This window comes from Calidris pugnax, unplaced genomic scaffold (assembly GCF_001431845.1).
Source record: "Calidris pugnax isolate Ruff unplaced genomic scaffold, ASM143184v1 scaffold307, whole genome shotgun sequence".
NCBI lineage: Eukaryota > Metazoa > Chordata > Aves > Charadriiformes > Scolopacidae > Calidris > Calidris pugnax.
The window spans coordinates 156,407-178,362 of NW_015091040.1; the positions used below are offsets into that span (position 1 = coordinate 156,407).

The 21,956-nt window shown below is 59.6% G+C and overlaps 1 protein-coding gene across 3 annotated transcripts in view; it reads left to right on the forward strand.

The window, feature by feature from the left end:
* Positions 1–21,956, forward strand: part of MROH1 (maestro heat-like repeat family member 1) — a 51,072-nt gene that overhangs the window by 18,867 nt on the left and 10,249 nt on the right. For 2 of the 3 annotated variants that reach the window (XM_014956146.1, XM_014956147.1), the window contains exons 18-34: positions 308–415; positions 949–1,068; positions 2,290–2,412; positions 3,273–3,419; positions 3,597–3,623; positions 4,956–5,078; positions 5,543–5,622; positions 5,946–6,081; positions 7,219–7,314; positions 7,804–7,908; positions 8,019–8,154; positions 9,633–9,745; positions 10,739–10,891; positions 12,537–12,691; positions 13,272–13,440; positions 14,306–14,505; positions 19,738–19,875. In XM_014956146.1, coding sequence (XP_014811632.1) covers positions 308–415; positions 949–1,068; positions 2,290–2,412; positions 3,273–3,419; positions 3,597–3,623; positions 4,956–5,078; positions 5,543–5,622; positions 5,946–6,081; positions 7,219–7,314; positions 7,804–7,908; positions 8,019–8,154; positions 9,633–9,745; positions 10,739–10,891; positions 12,537–12,691; positions 13,272–13,440; positions 14,306–14,505; positions 19,738–19,875 — 2,129 coding nt within the window. The remainder of the gene's footprint in view (positions 1–307; positions 416–948; positions 1,069–2,289; positions 2,413–3,272; positions 3,420–3,596; positions 3,624–4,955; positions 5,079–5,542; positions 5,623–5,945; positions 6,082–7,218; positions 7,315–7,803; positions 7,909–8,018; positions 8,155–9,632; positions 9,746–10,738; positions 10,892–12,536; positions 12,692–13,271; positions 13,441–14,305; positions 14,506–19,737; positions 19,876–21,956) is intronic. The other variant, XM_014956148.1, reaches the window with a different exon arrangement.

Below are 21,956 nucleotides of genomic sequence, written 5' to 3' on the forward strand. Positions count from 1 at the left end.
ATTAAATCTGGGCAGGGCTCATCCTGCTCCAATGATGGTGGTGGTACTTGGGTGCAGTTTATCTTGGAAAATACCTGACGCTGAGGAAAAAGGGACATTTCTGGAGGGGAGGGTTGACTTTTTGCTGGCAGGATCCTCTCTGGGGTGGGCAGGTGCCTTCTGAATTTCCCAGCAATTCCCGTGGGGGTGGTGCCTGCTGGTTTGGGGCAGAAAAGGGTCCCGGTAGGTCCGACACAAGCTCCCCCCAGCTGAGGCTCCTCGTTTTTCCCGGAATGGGTTTGTTCTGAGGGCTCTTTCCCCCCTGCAGTTCCTCCAGGAGACGCTGGCGGCCGTTGCTGACAACGCCTGGATTTGTCACTTTGTCACCGAGATGTGCCGGCAGCTGAGCAGCTACAACGGCCTCCCGCTGGAGAAGGTGATGGTCCCGGGGGTGGGGGGATATCGTGGGGCTGATCCAGCCCTCGCTATTTCCCAAACTTCTGCCAGCAGCTCAGCAGCTCGGCACTGGGCAAGGGGTGGCAGGAGGAAGAGCAGGAGGTGGGCGAGGTGGCTGGGCAAGCTTGGAAATGAGATGGTGGCCAGTCCACAGCCAGATGGGCAGCTGGAGAGGTCCCGGCCAGGCTGTGCTGCTCTGCCTGCTGCTGCTGACACCCAGCTCTGGGGGTCTCTGTGTCTCACAGGACACCTCTGAGCAGGTCGGTAGCTCAGCTGAGCAAGAAACGAGCTGCACCAGGCAAAGAGCTCTCTGCTGTAGAAAGGAAAGGACCAAATAAGCCCTAAGAGTTGTGTCCTGTGTCCCAGTCCTTATGGTCGGGCTCTGTCCTGCTCCTTTGCCTCAAGGAACGTGCCTCCAGGGTGCTGTGAGGAGCAGTAGGTGTGTGAGGAGCTCCGTGGCTCTGAGGGCTCAGCAGGGTCCACGGGGCCGTAATGTTCCTCTTGCTCTTCCAGAATTTCCTGTATAAATGCATTGGGACGACGCTCGGGGCCTGCACCAGCAAAGACCTTGTGCAGAAGCAGCTCCAGGAGCTCTTGGAAACAGCCAGATACCAAGAGGAGGCAGAAAGGGAGGTGAGGAGGAGTTATGCCAAACATCTCAAGGGTCATCCTGATGGACCAGGAGACCAGTCCTGCCGTGCCCACTGCTCCTTTCTGGTCCCACCATGCCTGGCCTGGGCTTGTACCTCCCAGAGAACGGCTTGTAGGGTTGGTGGTAGCATCTGGGTGAACGGGCCCAGAAAATTGAAGAGACCCTGCCTGCAGGAGGGCTCCGGGGCTGGAGGAGATGCAGGGGGTGCCTTGGGACACTCTCTCGAGTGATGTGTGGACCCAGACTGGGACAGGATGCTGTTTGCCAGCCCTGAACCTGTTGGCAGAGCTGCTTCCTTGGGGAAATCATCGAATCACAGAATGGTTTGGGTGGGAAGGGACCTTAACACCTCCCTGTGCCACCCCCTGCCCTGGGCAGGGACACCTCCCACCAGCCCAGGTTGCTCCAAGCCCCCTCCAACCTGGCCTTGAACCCCTCCAGGGATGGGGCAGCCACAGCTTCTCTGGGCAGCCTGGGCCAGGCTCTCACCACCCTCAGAGCGGCAAATTTCTTCCTTAGATCTAGTCTAAATCTTCTGTCTTTTAGTTTAAAACTGTTCCCCCTCATCCTGTGGCTACAGACCCTTCTACAAAGCCATCTGCTCCTGGATGCTTTGCAGGGTTTTCTTTCCCTCCAGCTCACACCCTCCTTGGTTCCCCCGGGGCTGAGGTCGGGGTCGAGCTCTTCCTGCCCATCCTGGCCAGATTCCTGCTCCCGCTTCTCTCCCTCTTCCCTTTGAACTTGGCCGAGCAGCTCAAGTGCAGCGCAAACACCGGCGGCCAGCGGTGGCCTGGCTTCCCTCCAGCTTCACCCTGCTCTGGCAAGGGCTGCTCTTGAATAAACTTATTTATGGAGTTCCAGCCCGGGATCTCTCACCCTCCTGGAGCTTTAGCAGAAAGGCAGGACCTGCTTCGCTCTCTCCTCCACGCTCGGCCGGGCTCCTGCCTCCCCCTGACATCTGTTCCTCCCCTCCCCAGTGTCACATCCTTGTCACCCGGAGAAGGACGGGGTTATTGTGCCCCGTGTCCCCTGGAGGTGCATCCCCTGCCCTGGGAGAGGGAGCTCTGGCTGCCAGGGCTGCTCCCAGCTGGGCACGGCTCAGGTGCCGGGAATTAAACCAATAAACAGGCTGTCTTTAAGCGTCAGCTGGGGCTGGTTGAATTAATAGCTTTCTGCTAATGTGTTTTCTCTGCTTCCTCCAGGGGCTTGCTTCCTGCTTTGGGATATGTGCAATAAATCACCTGGAGGAAACCCTGGCCAAGCTGGAAGATTTCGTTAGGTCTGATGTCTTCAAGAAATCCGTGGGGCTGTTCAGTCTCTTCAAGGTAAGAGCCCAAGGGCCCCCCTGCTGCCACCCAGCCGGCGGCAAAAGGCTCCCCGGGGCTTCTTCAGACCCAACGTCTGCTGGGACCGTCCTCAGGAAAGGAGTTAATTCCCTGCCTGGGTGCCTTTGGCTTTGCTTTGGCTTCCTGGGGAAGCTGCTGGGTGGGCTCCAGCGAGCTGAAACTTGGCTTCTGCGCCCGCTGGGAGCCCCCCTGCCCGATGCAGAGCCTGGTTTGGCTGTCACCCACCTGGGTGCCATCCCCGAGCAGCTCCCACACGCCTCAGGAGACCCTCGGGGGGGTGTTTTGTGCCCCCAGCGCCGGCAGCAAAAGCCTTTCCTCCCATTTTCTGACCCAGGCGGCTGTTTTAATTCCCAGTCTCTTCAGGTGGGGTTTTGGGGGGACAGAGTTAGCACTGCGTGGGGGAGAGCTTGGCCCCCTGAGCTCGGGAGCTGGGGGGGGGACCCCTTGTGCAGCCCTTGTCCCTGCCCCTTGGGCTGTGGGGTGGGGGGGCTCAGCCATGGGACGGGGCAGGTGAATGGGGAAGGGGCAGTGGGTGCTGGTTCCCAGCACGGTACTGAACCAGCAGTTAACCTGGTTAACCAGCAGTTAACCTGGTTAACTCGGCCAGGCTCAGGTGCTGCTCCGCGGGGCTCTCACAGGGAACACTCGTGGCAATCAGGCTCACACAGGGACGATGCTCCATCAGGGCTCTGGGGGTGCCCTTCACCACCAAAAGGATGGGAAGCAAAGGTCCACGACCCGCTTTGAGGGGGCACCTTCAGCTGGGGGGACAGAAACCACCCCCTCATGACACCCCACTGTTCCCCCCGCCCCGTTAACCTTCTCTTCCGCCCTAACAGGACCGTAGTGATAATGAAGTGGAGAAAATCAAGAGCAGCCTCATCCTCTGCTACGGCTACGTCGCTGTCTACGCGCCCAAGGAGCTGGTGCTGGCCAGGATCGAAGCAGACATCCTGAAGAACATCTTCCAGTACTTCAACACTAAGGTAAAGCCTCTGGGATGGCCCGGGGAGGGGAGAGCACACCGGCTGAGCTGGAGCAGCCCAGGCTGTCCTGGATGGGGTCCCTCTGGGACCCACCAGCAGCTCCTGGGAGAAGATCCCCCCTTGTGGGGTCCGCTCACTCCTGCCTCGCTAACGTGTCTTGTTTTTTCACTTGTTCAGGTTCTGGGAATAAAGGTAGAAACCAAGGTACAGTGTGAGGCGTTAAATCTGACCTGCTCTCTGCTCTTTTCCTGCTCTCTCTCTCTCTCTGCCTCTGGCTCTGGGTTCCCCTGGAGAGCGGCTCGGTGCGGTGCCCACCTCAGCACCGGGGGCCGGGAGAGCCGGGGGAGCTGCTGCTCCTCACCCCGACCCCCCCAGCCCGCTCCTCCCCACTCCACGCTGCCCCAAAGTGCCAAAACTCACAGCAGAGGGATGAGAAAAAAGCTTTTTTTTGGCCTTTTTTTGGCAGGAGAGGAGCCATAGGTGCCAGCGTGGCTCGGGTGGGCAGCAGGGTGGGGGGATGCTGAGCTGCCCCCCCCCACCGTCGTGGGGAGAGGGGATCCTGTCGCCCCCCACCCCTTCTGCTGAGGCTTCTGGGCCAGCCCAGCCTGGCTGGAGCCCCCAGAGCCCCCCCCCGGGAGGCAGCGAGCCCCTTTGGGCTTGCACTTGTGGCAATACAGGCTGTGCCCACCCCGGGGGGCTTGGGGCTGGGGCTGGGTGCTGTTCTGCCCCCCACCCCCTACACGTGCGTGGCTGGGGACGCGTGGGGACTCCAGAGCCCGAGCCGCAGCGCTCAGCTAAAATCCACTCAACTGCTTCAAATTGTCCTGCTTCCCACCCCCTGGAACAATCATTCAATGGGCACATATCAAACCCCAGATTGCTGTCCTGGGGTGGGGGGGGACAACGTGGGGCTGCAATTTTTATATTACTCTTTGCGCAAGAAAATTGGCGTTTGTCAAGTGGAAGTGTCAGGCCCAGGGCTCCTTCTCCGGGCTCCACTAATGCCTTTTCCTTCTGGGCTCCCGCTGGCACTAACAGCTTCTGCAGAGCATCTCTGCCCCCCCAGGGCTGGGGACCTTCTCCCTCAGACCCTCCCCTGGTCCCTCACCCCCCCGAGAGGCTCCCCTGAGGGTGAGGGGAGCACTTTTAATGGGGGTGCCTCCTCCCCACCCCGTGTCCACTGCCCTAGAGCCCGAGCTGGGCAGGAGGAACAGCTCCTGGATTGTCCTTGAGCATTAGGGCGCTGCCTCGGCGGGGAGGATGGGGACCTGGAGGATTGTCCTCATCCCGTGTTCTGCCAGGGAGCTCCAGCTGGGACAGGGTGACCTTCACAGTCCCCTGGCCACCAGGGAGCCTGTAAGGTGGAAAAAGAGCAGAGAGAGGAGCCCTCACGCTACTAACAGCACAGGCCATGCTGATGTGCTCAGCCTGGGCACTGGTTTTGGTGGTGGGACACCAGTGCTGGTTGGGGTGACGAGTTACGGTTGTGTGGGTAGAGCCTGGTTCTTCTCTTCTCACCCCGAGCTGTGCTCTCAGGACCTGACCCTGAAGCTGTGCCTCATCCGGAGCATCTGCATGATCAGCCAAGCCATCTGCAACGGCGTCAAGTGCGGAGACTTCATCTTCTCCCGCAAAGCCGAGCTCGTGGCCCAGATGGTGGTAAGAGAGACCCCCGGAGGGTGGGCCTGGCTTGGGGCTGCTCTGGAGGACACCGGGGGAGGTTCCCAACCCATGTTGCTGAGGGTTAAGCACAGGGGGAAGCTGCTCCATCTCTAGAGATGTGCTCTGGGTGCCTCCTGGGTATCTGTGGGCTCCAAGTCCTCTCCAACCTGCCCTTGAACCTCTCCAGGGATGGGGCAGCCACAGCTTCTCTGGCCAACCTGGGCCAGGCTCTCACCACCCTCAGAGTTGAAGAATTTCTGGGGTTGGGCCATGGTGCTGCGTCTCCGTGGCCGTGGGGTGGTTGGGCAGGATTTGGGGTGTCGGGGTATTGTGCTGTAGCTCCTGGCTCGCTCTCTGGGGGAGGCAGAGCTTCGGGGCAGCAGTCGCTCCCAAAACTTGGGGGTCCAAGAGCGGGATGGGGCTGGATGTGACCGTAACCATCATCTCCTTCTGCCTCCCAGGAGTTCATCAAAGCCGAGCCGCTGGAGGCCCTGCGGACGCCGGTGCGGCAGCGAGCCATGGTCGCCTGCACTTACCTGGTGTATCCTTCCCCACGGGAATGTGCCCGCAGAGCCCGCTCCTGGCCTGGGATCACATGGGGACTCGGCAGTCCCTGTTCTTTAGACAACCCAGGGCCAAGGGCACGGCGCTCTCGGTGACACAGAGAGGACTTCTGAGCTCCGGCTAAAAATACTCGGCACATCGCGGGGCTCCTGACACGGATACCGGGAACGCTCTGCGCCCGTGCCACTTAGCATAGAGTGCAGTCAGCAGGAATGTTTGGCAAGATCCTTCTTTCCCAGCTTAGCCAGGCGAAGGGAGCTCCCAGAGCGCTCCGTCTTGCTTCCTTAACCTTGGGGTCAGCATCCTGGAGCCCCACCTCAGCGACCCCGACAGGACGGAGCTGATGGACACCTGCCTCGCCAGCGTGCTGGCCCTCCCGCCGCCGGAGCTGGCCAAGGAGAGGGAGGAGAACGGAGGGGATGCCCTGCACAAGGAGGTGGGGATGCTCTTCTCCAGCTAACCCCCACAGCACGCAGCCCACGCCGAGCTAACGGTGGGTCACCCACCCCCACGGCTTTGTTCTGCGGCGCAGGATGCTGGTTTCCCTGCCTTCTCGTGGTCCTGCCACCCCCCGTGGCTCCAGCATCTCCCTGGCAAGGGATCAGCCGTGGGAAACAGCCCGTTTTCCATTCAGCTGGGCACCTCTGGGGGGGAGGTGGGGGGCGTCAAACAAGCTGCACCGTTTCCCCTGCTCACTTATCTCTTGAAAAAAAGCCTGGCCCTTCTGTGCGCTGATAGCAAGTGAGAAAATATGAGCTTATCAGCAAGTCCAAATGCTGCTAATAAGAGCGTGAACTCCCTGGAGGGGGAAAAATCAAATGATCCTGGAAACCCTGCAGGGTAGAAAGAGGCAGGGGGGGAGAGGGGGGGGGTCTTTACATAACTGGCTTTTGAAAGGCTGCAGCTGCTCCTCCGTTGTGGTCGAGTGCTTAATGAATGAAAATAACACACTGCTAATGAAGTTGTTGCAGCTGCTGGGTGGCGGAGGAGCAGCCCCCCCTGCTCCACCGGGTCCTTCAGGCCGAGCTGCCGAGCGGGAGCCCGGGGCTCCGACCCTCCCTGCCTCGCCTTTGCAGGCATCTGCCCCAAAAGTTTTAAGTTAATATTCAGTTTTCTCCTTCCCTTCCATCCTGTGAAGCTTTGTAGCTTTTTATTTATTTATTTTTTTGGAGTTTATTCCCAAAATAAGTCCTGGAAGGAAAGCGTAAGCATCTACCAGAGGGCTCCTTCAGACTGGGCTCACTGGAATTTATCCCCAAGCGGGAGAAGGACCAAATTCCCGTCTGGAAAGGCTGGGCTGAAGCTTCTCTGCTGGCCAGCTGGGCTCTGGCTGTCAGCGGGCACTGGGCACGGGTCACGGCCACCAGCTGACTCCCACCACGTGCCCAGCACTTCCAGGGAAGGTGGATTTTGGAAACTGGGTTTCAGTCCTTGCATTTTCCTTGGCACCCAACTCCTGGGAGAGTCCTCCGAGCTGAGAACAGGCGCAAAGGGAGATCCTTTCCCTCCTGGGCTGGCTCTCCGGGATGAGGTGCAGGGCTCGGGTAGCTTGTGATCCATCTCTCCTCCTTAGATGCTGTACGGTGACACCATGGGTGCCCTTAAAGACCTGCTGAAGAGCCTCCTGCAGAGGAACTTGACCCCCCACGGGCTGCAGGACATGTTTGCGGTGGGTGCAGCCTGGGTTTGGTGGGTTCTTCAGGGAGAAGCAGGGAAGCCGAGGTGCCAACCTGCCAACCAGAGGTCAGAGCAGGAATTAGTGAGGCTGGTCCTCACTTCTCCATGCGACGTGAGGTCTGGTGTGACCCTAGTCCTGCTCCTGCAGAGGCTGGACATGCAGCATGGCTCACCCTGCCTGCCTGGGGCAAGGTAGGAGAGGAAGGATGCGATGGTCCATCTGGCCATCCCTGCTGGTGCCCGAGAAGGTAGCCAGTGTGTGGCTGGTGAGGAGGTCTCTGGTAGCCCAGGGGGAACGCACACGCAGTCTCACCAGCAACAGAGACCCCGTGTCTTCCTGGAGTGTCTTGCTGGTGGGGTGGGAGCCGTGGTTGCCACACGCGTGCACCATGAGTCACAGGGCTGAAGGCTGCCTTGGCTGGGCAGGGCAGAGCCCCCCAACTTCTGCTCTCCTCCCTGATGTTTCCCCTCCCTCCCGCAGCATTTAGGCCCCTGGATCAAGTCGAGCAAGGAGCACGAGCGGCAGCGGGCGGTGGAGGTCAGCGCCGCCTTGCTGGACTTCTACCTCAGCAAGCTGAATGTCAGTGTAAGTGAACCCCACGCTGGTTCCTCCAGCTGCTGCCCACCTCGCTGGGGCTCCCGCGGGTGTCCCCGTCCTCTCCTGGCTCGTGTCACCTGCCTCTGTCCTCCCTGCAGACCGTCATCCCCTTCTACAACCTCGGCGTCCTCATTGCCCTCTTCTCCCCGCGCTGCTCGGACTCCCTGGCCAGCGTCCGCCAACACGCCGTCGACTGCGTCTACTGCCTGCTCTACATCCAGCTCTGCTACGAAGGTGGGGGCTGTGGCTACTCAGGGGGTGGGTGATGGCACAGGAGCCCCCTCCTCCTCCATCCCACCCCTCCACAGACATGATCCCAAAGGAGTTGCCTGCAGACACGGCTTGTTGCAGGAGCTGGGCTGGTGGGGAACGTCCTTCAGGGCCACGGAGATGCTGGGAAGGCTGGAGCCCCTCTGATATGAGGACGGGCTGAGAGAGTTGGGGGGTTCAGCCTGGAGAAGAGAAGGCTCCAGGGAGACCTTGGAGCCCCTTCCAGTCCCTCAAGGGGCTCCAGGAAAGCTGGGGAGGGACTCTGGATCAGGGAGGGGAGCCACAGGACGAGGGGGAAGGGTTTTAAGGTGAAAAAGTGGAGGCTGAGGTGAGATGTGGGGGGGGAATTCTTTGGTGTGAGGGTGGTGAGAGCCTGGCCCAGGTTGGCCAGAGAAGCTGTGGCTGCCCCATCCCTGGAGGGGTTCAAGGGCAGGTTGGAGGGGGCTTGGAGCAACCTGGGCTGGTGGGAGGTGTCCCTGCCCAGGGCAGAAGGTTGGACTCCATGGTCTTTAAGGTCCCCTCCCACCCAAACCATTCCATGATTCTCTGTTCTCCACCAGCGTGTGGGTTTCAGAGGCTCGCTCCAACGCTTGGGTGCAGACGAGCAGGTTCCTGAGCTACGGCTCAGCCTGGTCTTCTCCCTCTCTCCAGGAGAGGTCGCTCCTCCACTTCGGATGAGCTGAGCTCAGGCACTAAGGAAAGCGCAGCCCTTAGAGCGCCAGGAGGGGACTTTGGGTCCTGCTCTTCTGAAGGGACTTTGTCTGGGTCCTGCTCCCCGGGGTAGTGTGGCTCCTGCAGGGCAAGTTCTTCTGGCCCTTGGCAGCACCTTTGGTTTCTAGGCTCCTCCTTATGTGGGTAGGGGCAACCCCAAGAACAAATCCATGGAGGGATGGAGAGCAGCCCTGCCGAGAAGGGCTTGGGGGGGAAAAGCTGGCCATGGGCTGGCAACATATGCTGGCACCTTAGAAAGCCCCCCATGTCCTTATGGTGGCCCCTTCCAGTCCCTAAAGGGGCTCCAGAAAAGCTGGGGAGGGACTCCTGGTCAGGGAGGGGAGCCACAGGACAAGGGGGAAGGGTTTTAAGCTGAAAAAGTGGAGATTGAGGTGAGGTCGGGGGGGGAAATTGTTTGGTATGAGGGTGGGGAGACACTGGAACAGGCTGCCCAGAGAAGCTGTGGCTGCCCCATCCCTGGAGGGGTTCAAGGGCAGGTTGGAGGGGGCTTGGAGCAACCTTGGCTGGTGGGAGGTGTCCCTGCCCAGGGCAGAGGGTTGGAGTAGGTGGCATTTAAAGTTCCCTTCCAATGCAAACCATTCAGTGACTCTATGATTCCTGAAAGCTGGCCCAGCTCTAGAGTAAAACCCAGCTCTCTGCAGTATGTGGAGGTCTCTTTTGGGTCTAAAACATGAGGATTGCTGTTCACTGAATGCTCCCTCTGAACCCAGGGTTCGCCCGGGATCACCGAGATGAGATGGTGGAGGGGCTGAAAGCTCTGAAGAAAGGCCTGGAGGAGCCCGATTTCACCGTTCTCTTCCACACCTGCAACAACATCGCCATGGTAAGGTGGAGCAGGGCCCTGGTCCCTGCAGGGTGGTGGAGCTGTGGGGTGGGAGCTGCGAAGGGCGTGATGCCTCATCTGTTCTGACCAGCCGCCTGGTCTGGAAGCTGCTGGGGAGCCCCAGTCTTGCACCAGCAAACGAACCACTGCGGTCTTCTCCTCTTCTCCTGGAAGCTGGAGAGTCCTCCTGGCCTGGGCAGGGGGTGCTCAGAGCAGCTCACCCCCATTGGGAAGCTGCTGGTGCCCTCTTTGGGTGGAGGACATCTGTGTGGACATCTGGGGGTGCAGTGGCTGCTGGCTGGGACTCATGTGTGGCTCGGTGCCTCTGTTTGGGGCAACCTCAACTCTTCACCCATCAGTGCTCCCACCACTGGCCTTTCCAACTCGATCTGCTGGAGATAATGCGACTAGTTCCTCTCCGTGTCATCTACAAGCTGAGGTGGAGGTGGTCTAATGGACCTGCCTCGGGTCCCTGAGTGCTCTAGGGGGTAGGCTTTGGTACCTCCTGCTCCTCAGTGGAAGGAAGCCCCCAAGGCCCTGTCACTGGCCATGCTTTCACGTGGAGCACAGGGTGGGTGGCTCAGGAGCTGCCTCCCAGTATGGCACTGGTGTTGGTAATGCTGCCCAGTGCCAATATTTGATACCCAAAAGGGTCCAAATGTGACTCCCTGAAACCACAGGGGTTTGAATGAGGAGGAGGGGAGACCACTCTGCTCCTGAGAGAGCTGCAGGGGTGAACTCCTCCTTGATGGCCAGTTTCCATGCTGAGAACTCTTGCTCCAGAAGGACTCGTGGCTGTAGAGAAGCTGGTGGTACCTTTTGGTCCTGGACAAGCTGCCGTTCCCCAAATGCTGTGGCTGTAATGGACGTTCCCCCTGCTAACTTCTCCAGAGCTGCTTATTCCACTCTGACGTCTGGAGACCGTGATGGACCCAAGGGACTGCTGAGAGGGACAAAATCCCCCTGTTTCACTCCACTTGCCTTCTCCCTTAGGTGATCGGGAAGCGTGTCCCTCCGGACCAGCTGATGAGCCTGCTGCTGGCCATGTTCGAGGGGCTGGCGGACCCCGATAAGAACTGCTCCCGAGCAGCCACCGTCATGATCAACTCCCTCCTCAAGGAGCGCGGAGCCGTCTTGCAGGAGAAGGTGAGCTGCTGCTTGGCCTCGGCACCACCTCTGTGGTCCAAACGTGGCTCCAGGTGGGTCTTGCTGCCTCCCTTTCTTCCCACGGGCATCACCTGATGGAAAGGAAGGACGTGGACCTGTTGGAGAGGAGCCAGAGGAGGCCACAGAGATGCTGGGAGGGCTGGAGCCCCTCTGCTGGGAGGGGGGGCTGAGAGAGTTGGGGGGGTTCAGCCTGGAGAAGAGAAGGCTCCGGGGAGACCTCAGAGCCCCTTCCAGTCCCTCAAGGGGCTCCAGGAAAACTGGGGAGGGACTCTGGATCAGGGAGGGGAGCCATAGGACGAGGGGGAAGGGTTTTAAGGTGAAAAACAAAAGAGATTTAGGTGAGATCTGGGGAGGAAATTCTTCAGGGTGGGATTCGATAGCCTTTAAGGTCGTTTTCCACCCAAACCATTCCATGACTCTATGATTTCCCACTTGCAAGTGGGGGTGATGGGCTTCTCCAGCCCTGATGGAAGAAGGGAGGCATCTAACCCCACTTTGAAGGGGGGCTCTGGATTAACTGTTGGATTTCTGACCAGGGGAACGCTTGCCCCAAAGCTTTTTTTGGGGGGGAACTGTGGCCCCTGACCTTCTTCGTTTGCCCTCTCTCCTCCGTCCCCACAGTCGGGGAAGGCTGAGCATGGTGGGATGTGGCCCCTGGCTCCGCTCTGGCTCTGCCTGGGGTTGAGGAGTTCAGAGAAAACTCACTTTACCAGGAGGGCTCAGGCTCCCTGGGAAACCTCTGCAGGCTCTGGGGGAGCCCGGGGGATCCTGGCTGGGAAACCGCTCTGAATGCTTGCGGGGCTTAGAGGTGCTGGACACAGAAGGCTTTTTGGGTCTGGTTTTTATTTTTTTTATTATTTTTTTTAGTCTAATCCCCTACTTTTAGGGCTGAGCCCCCCCCTTTCTCTGGCAGTAATTGGAAACAGCGGGTCTCTCGCTGCTCCTCGGGCTCTCGTTAGCGCCGGAGCTTCTGCTGCCGCTACCTGTCAGCCCCCGTCCCGCTCCGATCGCTCCGCTCTTACATCACCCACCCTTCGGTGGGAGCCAGACCGGCCGGATCCTGAAACCCGAACGGATGCTAAGCCCCGGGCCGGTGGGGCAGCCCCCGGCGCTGGGGAGGGGGGGGAGCTCTCTCCTGCTCTGCCCTTAATCCGGGGGAATTTGCTGCCAGGCCCCGTCTGCGCCTGAACTTCCTTTTGGCCTTAACCTGCCTTTTTTTATGGCTCCCGTTGAGTGCCGAGGTGTCTCCCCCCCCGCCTTCAGCTCCGGTTCCTCTTTGGAGGACCCGGCTTAGCACCAGCTCCGTGCCAGAAGGGTGGGAGGTGAGGGGGGGGGGTGGTGTCCTCGCCGTGTCCCCTTTGCCCCGGGGGTACCCTGCAGCCTCGTCCCCCTCCTTTGAGGGGGGGCAGGAAGGATCCGTGACTCCCCAAGAGGGTTCTGTGGGGAGACGTCCCTCAAATGGGGAAGACAAACTGCTTGCCGTGAGGGTCTGCCCACCCATGTTGTCTCCTGCCATCCCATTACCCACCCGGGCTGCCACGGAGGGGACGGGACACGCGTGTCCTGGCTGTGGGGTGACCCCCCGAGTGCTGAGGTGGTTGCCACCATCCTCCTCTTCCCTCAGGTGCCCGACATCATGAGCATCATCCACAGCAAGCTGGAGGAGGTGGACGAGGAGCACATCCGGAAGGCGGCCCAGCAGACGGTCTACATCCTGGCCGCCCAGCACAAGAGCGTGGTGGTCTCCAGCCTGCTGGGCAGCCCCCTGCCCTTCGACAGGTCCTGCCCTGCCCTGCCCGGCCCCGGTGGCCCCGGGGGCTCGGGAGCAGCTTGCGCCTGAGCCACGGATAATCCTCTGGCTCCCTACGCCAGTAATCGGACCCTGCTGGAATTTCCTTTGCGCGCTCAAGGATCAGCACGGCTGCTTTGCTGCCGGAGCTGCCTTGCCAGGGGCTTGCTAGGCTTAGGGGCAACTAGCCAGGGCTTGCTGGGCTTAGGGGCAACTAGCCAAGCTGGCCCCGGGGAGCCGAGGGTGGTCGAGATGCTCGGCACAGCTTTACGGGGCAGGTCACCTACCCCAAAGCTGCTGAGATGTTCTCCTCCTCCTTGTACCACCACCGCTGCTCCCTTCCCACCCTGGCAGGTTTGGGAAGTGCAGAAGCTGGTACTGGGGGAGTTGTGGGGTTTTGGGGGCCCTCCAGAGGGTGAGGACCGCAGGGCTCAGCCTCCTCTATGGCAGGGGTGATCCTGCTCTCCCACCAGGGCTTCCCCTCCTGGGCTCCCGCTCTCCGGTGCCGCTTGCTGCCCCGCTAACGAGGGGGTGAGTTAACGATGGGCTCCCCTCCTTCCTCTCCTCCAGCCACACCTGCGCCATGTGGAGGTCCCTGGCCACCGAGCCCACCCTCACCTCGCAGATCCTGGAGCAGCTCCTGGAGAAGGTCAACAGGGACGTCCCCTACAAGGAGAGCAAGTCCTTCCCTCTGCTGGGGAGCGGATCCGAGCGCGTGGCCACCCCCCTGCCCCTGGCCGTAAGTGTCCTGCTGCCTCCCTGGCCCCGAGGAGGATGCTTTTCCCCCTACACCAACACCTGGAATGCTGATTTTTTTTTTTTTTTTTTAATTTCATTTCCTTGGCTTTGTTGGGGTTGGGGGGAGGGATCGTGCCAGGCGTGGACTCTGGAAATAACGCCTGGCTGTGTAATGCCTATTAGAGCTAATCCACCGGCTCGTAAAAACCCTCTCACAGCAGAGCTCCCTTTTCATTTTATCCCTTAAGAAAAAAAAAAAAAAGAAAAAAAAAAAGAAAAATAAACCCAGCTTGGCAGCTTTCTAAGCAGTAAAGCAGCTGTGAAAATTTCCTCCTCCTCCTCCTCTGAAGGACCAAATGCAGATGGTTCGGAATCAGCCGCACCAAGAGCAAACCCTCCTCCCTTCCCCGCTCTGCTTTTTAACGCCCCCCTCCCACCAGCCCCCCCCTCGATATTGTGCTGTGTAATTACAGCTCTTTAAATTGGCCGGAATAGGGCTGTGTGCGCGTTGTCTTCCTGCCCGTAAAACCTGAGCTTTTTGGATCTGCTCTGCTTCCCCAGGTACAGACCCCAAACCTCCCCCGGCTGGAAGTGCCCCCCTCCATCTCCTTTCCCGGGGGGGTGATGCTTTAATAGCAGCCGGTGGGATGCGGGAGGTTGCGCCGGGGGTGGATGCGATGCTTTGTTCCGCTCTGTCTTGTGGGAAGGAGGAAAAAGAACTTTTTCCCCCCCTTTTTTTTTTTTTCCTTTTCTTCCCACCCCCTTTTTCTGCCGCCTGGGCCGGGTTATTTACTAACAGATCTGGAGGTGGTGCGGGGAGATCCCCTCCTAATCCTCCTCTCCGGCGCGGTCCCTCTCTCCTCCAGGCCACATGTGCTCTGTATGAGATCATGTCTGCTGCCGAGTCTGGCCCGGCCGTGCTGGGGCTCTACCCGCCCTTGTTTGTCACCCTCCTGCTGCGCCTCAGCTGCACCGTGGGTGTCCAGCTCCCCAGGAACCTGCAGAGCCGCGAGAGGAGGAGCAGCTCCAGCCTCGGCCCCGCTCCCCGCAGCCTCCAGCCCTGCAGGTAACGCCCGCGGGGAAGGTGCCCACCTGCCATCTGCAACTCGGGGATTTAGTCTTCTTTTTTTCTTTTTTTTTGGTCCTATTTGTACAAAACAAGCATCTCTGAGCCCACGGCTGGGTCATCACACCTTGGGTATGACAGCCCGACCTCTGGTGCCGTTTGGGCTTTGGGGTTTTTGGGGGGTTTTTTGGTTTCTTTCCGGTGTCTTTCCTCCTGCAGAACACACTCTCCAAACAAGAAAGCCTTAAGTCAGCCACCCCAGTGAATCACAGAATCACACGGGGTGGGAAGGGACCTCTGGAGCTCATCTCCTCCAACCCCCACCCAGAGCAGGGGCACCCAGAGCAGGTCCCACAGGAACGGGTCCAGGGGGGTGGGAATGTCTCCAGAGAAGGAGACTCCAGCCCCTCTCTGGGCAGCCTCTGCCAGGGCTCTGCCACCCTCACCCCAAACAAGCTCCTCCTCAGCTTGAGGTGGAACTTCCCCTGTCCCAGTTGGGGCCCGGTCCCTCTCCTCCTGGCCCTGGGCAGAGCCCGGCCACGCTGGGCCACTGCCACAGCCTCCCCAAAAAGCCCAGTTGGCTCCTGGGAATGGGGCTCAACGGGTCTGTTGAGCATTTTTGGGGGAAGGAGGTGGGGAGGACAGTTCTGCTTCCTTGAAGGACAAGGAGAGGAAGCTGGAAAGAGTGAACTTGTTTGGCTTTGTGGCATCGAAGGCTGCAGTGTGTCATGGTCATGCCAAATTGCCACCCATTGAGTGAACAGAACTGAGCCACGGTGCCATCCATCTTCCCTGGGGGAGAGGTGGCAGTGCCCAAGCAACCACATCAGGCTTGGGTGCTTCCAGCCCATGGTGTCCCTCTCCCCTGAGGAGGACACCCAGGGGTCTGGGGGGGAGGATGTGAGTCCCAAACAGCCACTCTCCCGCCTGGTTGGGGCAGACGCCTTCAAATCGTAGAATCAGGGAGTGGTTTGGGTTGGGAGGGACCTTAAAGATCATCTAGTCCAACCCCCTGCCACAGAGAGTCACGGCGGCTGCTAAATAACCCTCTGCTGGAGCCACACAGCCCGGGTCAAACCCCAAAGGGGTCAAAGCGCCTGTGTGGGCCCTGGCCCTCCATCACCTTCAGACAGAGAGGCTGAAAGGGCCTCTGCGAGGGAGTCCGGGGGGGCTCGAGGATGATGAGGGGCTGGAGCATCTCTGGGCTGAGGGACCTGGCCGAGGGAGTCCGGGGGGGAAAGAGGATGATGAGGGGCTGGAGCATCTCCTGGCTGAGGGATCTGGAGCTGTTCAGCTGGAGAAGAGCAGGCTGAGGGGGGACCTCATCGATGCTGATGAACATCTAAAGGGTGGGGGGCAAGAGGATGGGGCCAGACTCTTCCCAGTGGTGCCCAGGGACAGGACAGGGGGCAGCTGGGACAAACTGGGACATGGGAAATTCCAAAAAAATCAGGAAGAAGGTCTTTCCTGTGAAGGTGCCAGAGAGGGTGTGGAGTTTCCTTTTCTGGAGATCTTCAAACCCCACCTGGACGCATCCAGCCTGCTCTGGGTGACCTCGCTTTGGGGTGGGGTGGGACTGGGTGATCTGCAGAGGTTCCTCCAACCCCCAAAATTTGCTTTGGCAAAGTGGGACGCCATGAAGGCAGAGCCCACCTTAGAGGAGCTGCAGGATTCTCCCACCCCTGGGCTTCAGCTGGTCCCCTCCGGGACACCCGTGGTGTGGTGGGGCCACTGGAGCGGTGAAGGTGTCCTCCTGGTGTGTGCAGGTGCCTGGCTTCATGTGGGCATCACGCTGGGTTGGTGCTGGTTCTCCTGGTTCACAGCGGTTCCTTTTCTGGAGATCTTCAAACCCCACCTGGACGCATCCAGCCTGCTCTGGGTGTCCTCGCTTTGGGGTGGGGTGGGACTGGGTGATCTGCAGAGGTTCCTCCAACCCCCAAAATTTGCTTTGGCAAAGTGGGACGCCATGAAGGCAGAGCCCACCTTAGACGAGCTGCAGGATTCTCCCACCCCTGGGCTTCAGCTGGTCCCCTCCGGGACACCCGTGGTGTGGTGGGGCCACTGGAGCGGTGAAGGTGTCCTCCTGGTGTGTGCAGGTGCCTGGCTTCATGTGGGCATCACGCTGGGTTGGTGCTGGTTCTCCTGGTTCACAGCGGTGCCCTCATCCCGCAGCAAGCGGTCCAGTTGACGAGTTTTAAAGTGCTTTTAATTGGTGGGGATGTTGGGGTTAACCCCATCTGAGGTAGCAACGGCAGGAGCCTTTCTCCAGAGCTGCTTCTCCAGCAAAACCTCTAAAGGTTCCCCTGGGCTGGCCAGGGGGAGGAAGCTCTGCCCTGATTTCCAGTTTTATCCTCTTGTGGGTTTCTAGACTTGGTTTTTTTTACAGGGTTTTTTAGAGGCTATTATTAGTCTAAGGAGAATATGAAACCGCTCGCTCCCTCCCTCCACCAGCAAAACCTCTAAAGGTTCCCCTGGGCCGGCCAGGGGGAGGAAGCTCTGCCCTGATTTCCAGTTTAGGAGCCTTTCTCCAGAGCTGCTTCTCCAGCAAAACCTCTAAAGGTTCCCCTGGGCTGGCCAGGGGGAGGAAGCTCTGCCCTGATTTCCAGTTTTATCCTCTTGTGGGTTTCTAGACTTGGTTTTTTTTACAGGGTTTTTTAGAGGCTATTATTAGTCTAAGGAGAATATGAAAAAAAAAAAAAAAGAGAGAAAAGAAAAGGCCACAAAGACACCAGAAAAAGCAGAAGGAGCTCAAAGGGCTCTAGAATTGCTCGCTGGTTCATTTGTCAAATCCTAAGGGTGAAGAAAAGCTGTTTTCTCGCCCTGGGGGAGCTGGTGGCACTGGGGACACCGAGCAGTGGGGACACTGTGGTGGCCCCCATTGTCACCCCGGGCTGCTGTGACCATATTTTAGAATAAAATGAAATGAACCCCAGATGTTGGAGGAGCAGGTGGGTTCAGGCCAATGGTGGGTTGCCCCGTGGCAACCTGCTGGTGCTGGTGGCATTGCTCCCTGAGCTCGTGGCACTTGTCCCCTGGCCCCCGGGGTGTTTTGAGGCCGGGTTTTGGGATGGTTTCACGCAGATATACACCTCCCCACCACCACTGGGAGCGGACACTCGCGCTGCCTTTGTGGCTTTGGGCTCCTGCAGCCAGAACTGTCTGTTCTCGTCAAGCTCTTCCCCCTTTAATGACTCCTGGCCGGGAGGCGCGGGCAGATCCCAGCCAGACCCCGTGCCATAACGCGGGGAGCGCCGAGGGAAACTCGAAGCAACTGGTTGCCTCCCAGGGAAGGAGACGTAGGAGCCAGAAACAACTGCTCTTCCTCCAAAAGCCGTCTGGACTCGGGACGGCATCGGGGGACGCAAACCAGAACCTGCTGAAGCGTGGCCAGGAGCCTTGCTCCATCCCTGGAGCGGGGCCGGGGCTGGAGGAGCCCGTCTGCCTCCCCGGGCTCCTCTGTGGATTGTCCCTGCAGTAGAAGGTGGCTGTTGAGTGACCCATTGGGGTGCGAGAGCCACCAGAGCCCTTGGGTGAGAAAATTGGTGCCAGAAGATTGGTAGGAACCAGCAGCTCTTCGTAGAACGGTTTGGGGTGGAAAGGACCTTTGAAAGACCATCTACTCCCACCCCCTGCCCTGGGCAGGGACACCTCCCACCAGCCCAGGTTGCTCCAAGCCCCCTCCAACCTGCCCTTGAACCCCTCCAGGGATGGGGCAGCCACAGCTTCTCTGGCCAACCTGGGCCAGGCTCTCACCACCCTCAGAGTGACAGATTTCTCCCTGAGATCTCCTCTAAGTCTTCCTCTCGTAGTTGAAAGTCGTTGCTCCTCATCCTATTGCTCCAGACCCCGCTGAAAGGTGTCCCCCCACTTGGCTGTTTGAGGTGCAGCTCAGGGAGAGGAAGCTCTGCAGCAGCTCGGGCTGCCTCTAGCTGAAAAACTGGTTGAAAAAACTCCAAACCAGTAAAACCAGGACTCCCATATTTACCAGCAGATGGTGGAAGGATGCTTTTGCCTAAGGTTTTCTTTAATTGGTAATTAATGCCTTGTTGTCGCATCATCCTTCGTGATCCAGGGATGCAGGAGGACTCTCTGCTGGTCTGGGCTTTCCAGCCAGTGTTCCCAATCCTGCTTTTCCCTTTGCCTTCCCTCAGGGATCCAGCTCCAGGGCTCTTCTGCCCCCTCCTTGGGAGAGGGGTTTGCAGGGCAGACCCAGGGCTTCTTCACCCTCTGCCCCATGGGTCCAGCCCCCCAGTAGCCAGGTGGAAAAGCAAACCTGCCTTCTCCTGCTTGTCTCCTTCCCTGCTCCTTGTGCCTTTGTGGTGGGGAGGTTCTTTAGGGATGCTCCGCTGGCCTGAGCGGGTCCTCTCTGGAGGAACCCCAGCCCCGGCTCCCCATAAAACAGGAAATTGTACTATAAATTTGCCAAAAACCTTGGGTCCAGCGTGGCAGGGCCTTCTCTGCGTGCGTGCGATGAACCAGTGGGCATTGTCCATCGTTAGTCTCGGCTTTGGCGGTTCAGGAGATGTGTTTGTGTGTCCTTCCTTAGGGCAGTGGGGGCTGATGGAGGAGGTGGCTGTGGCAGAGCCTCAGGGGGGGTGACGGTCCCTCCAAGCACCGGTCCCTTCTCACCACAGCTTGGCCCATCCTTAGGAGAAGCCAAACCAGCAGGAGCCCCAGCTCATGAGCTGAAAGACCTTTGTGTTGAGACACGGGGACTAAGCGGTGTTCTCCTGGTGTGTGCGTGGTAACGGGGTTCCTCTCGCTCCTATCGACGGCTGAGATTTATCCATCGCTAATATTTGCTTTGTTTTGACAGGATAATGTGTGTTTCCCATGTGTTGCTCTGTGTTCCCAGCAAAATAATCCCTACCCATCAAATATTAATGCAAAAAAAACCCCAACCCAACCCTAAAAGCTCCTCCTTAAAGTAGTTCTGGGCTCCTTTTCTCTTCGGTCTATTGTATTGGGTCAGTTTGAGGGCAGGGTCAGGGCACAGATGGAAGTGGTGGTGAGTTACGGGCTCGTCTCACTCCGGCTAAAGCCCCCCAGGACTCACCCCATCCTCCAGCCCCCCAGGATTCACCCCGTCCTCCAGCCCCCCAGCATCTCCCAGGGCGAGCAGTTCCCTCGTCTGCTGTCCTGCGACCTGTCGGAGGGGCAGCCTACCCCAGACTAACCTAAAATAACCTAACCTAACCTAACCTGCTAACTGACCCGTGCTTCCCTCCCCAGCTGCGCCGTGGAGACGCTGAAGGTGATGCTGGTCCGGGGGGGCAGTGAGGAGGTGGCCAGGGCGGTGGGCAGCGCCGGCGGCTGGGAGCTGATGGCCAGTCCAGAGAGGCACCACGATGGCATCGCCGTGCTGGCCAGGTGAGTCAGTGGCACCGTGCTCCTCCGGGATCTCTTCTCGGATCTCCTCCGGCTTCAGTGCAAGAGCTGCACCACCACTGGGATGGGGAGAGCAGCAAGTGGGGAGGGGATGGTCCGTGTCCTGGAGGAGCTGTCGTGCATCAAAGGCTGTGGAGGGTCATAGAATCAACAAATACTGCCCTGGGCAGGGACACCTCCCACCAGAGCACGTTGCTCCAAGCCCCCTCCAACCTGCCCTTGAACCCCTCCAGGGATGGGGCAGCCACAGCTTCTCTGGCCAACCTGGGCCAGGCTCTCACCACCCTCACACCAAAGAATTTCCTCCTCAGATCTCACTTCACTCTCCCCTCTTTCAGTGCCAAACCCTTCCCCCTCCTCCTATGGCTCCCCTCCCTCATCAAAGATCCTCCCCAGCTTTCCTGGAGCCCCCCTCTTTAGGGACTGGAAACGGCTCGAAGATCTCCTCGGAGCCTTCTCTTCTCCAGGCTGAATTGTAGAATGGTTTGGGTTGGAAGGGGCCTTAAAGCCCCCCCAGTGCCACCCCCTGTCCTGGGCAGGGACACCTCCCACCAGAGCAGATCACTCAAAGCCCCATCCAACCTTGAACCCCTCCAGGGATGGGGCAGCCACAGCCATCGTGGGACTGGTGGTGGGGCACTGCCGTGCTGCTCACTGCGGGGTGGCCAGCCCTGTCCCCAGCCCTGTCCCCAACTCCCTGGAAGCAGCCCAGGTGAGGACCCCCCAAGGATGAGCTGTGTTCCTGGGAGCGTGGTGGGGCTGGATACAGCTGGGGGCTGCCATCGTTCCCCCCGTGACGTCCCTACCGTCCCACACGTCCTCATGGTCCATGGGGTGTTGCGGCAGCATCCAGTCCCTGCAGGTCTCTGGCCTGTCCTGGGGCTGGTGGTGCAGCCTCGTGTTTGGGAGTTTGGGAGGAGGTGACGAGGCCGAGGGGCGGCCGCAGCCCCCGCTCCGCTTCGGTGGAGCCTGGTTCAGGCGGGGACTTCGCCATCGTCCCTCCACCCAGCGCCGTTAATAGCTCTTGGACGGCCGCGCAGGAGACGAGCGGTTTGAGATTTTCCAGTTTTTGCAAAAAAAAAAACCAAAACAAAACGCTTTATTGAACCTCCCAAACACTTGAGAGCAGCTCGTCCAAAACAAAGCCCATCCCTCCTGGCCACGGGCTGCCCGAGCAGGATCCTGCCAGGGTGCCCGGCGTGGGCTCCCCCCCGTGCCCTGCGCTTCATGCCCAGGAGAGGGGGTGGCCGGGGGGGACAATGCCAGGGCACGTCCTGGGTGTCAAGGTGCTGGTTCTGGCTGGCAGCAGGACAAAGAGGTGTGGGAGATGGGCAGCTCGGCTGTCCCACCCGTGCCCACATACCCTGTGGCACAGGAGGAGGTGGCAGCGGGCAGAGGCACCTTGTGACACCCCACTGATGCCCCACAGTGTAGATCTCGGTGTCGGCACCCCACTGATGCTCCATGGTACAGGGATGGTGCCGGTACCCCACTGATGCCCCACAGCACAGGACTCGCTGCCAGCACCCCGCTGATGCCCCACAGTCTAGATCTTGATGCCAGCACCCCACTGATGCACCATGGCTCAGGGATGGTGCCAGCACCCCACTGATGCCCCACAGCGCAGGGCTTGGTGCCAGCACCCCACTGATGCCCCCACAGTCTAGATCATGATGCCAGCACCCCACTGGATGCACCATGGCACAGGGCTCAGTGCCAGCACCCCACTGATGCCCCATGGAGCAGGGCTTGGTGCCAGCACCCCACTGATGCCCCACAGTCTAGATCTTGGTGTCAGCACCCCACTGGATGCACCATGGCACAGGGCTTGGTGCCAGCACCCCACTGATGCCCCACAGTCTAGATCTTGGTGCCAGCACCCCACTGATGCCCCACAGTCTAGATCTTGGTGCCAGCACCCCACTGATGCCCCACGGCATAGGGCTCAGTGCCAATACCCCACTGATGCCCCACAGTGTAGATCTCGGTGGCGGCACCCCACTGATGCTCCATGGTACAGTGATGGGGCCGGTACCCCCCTGATGCCCCACAGCACAGGACTC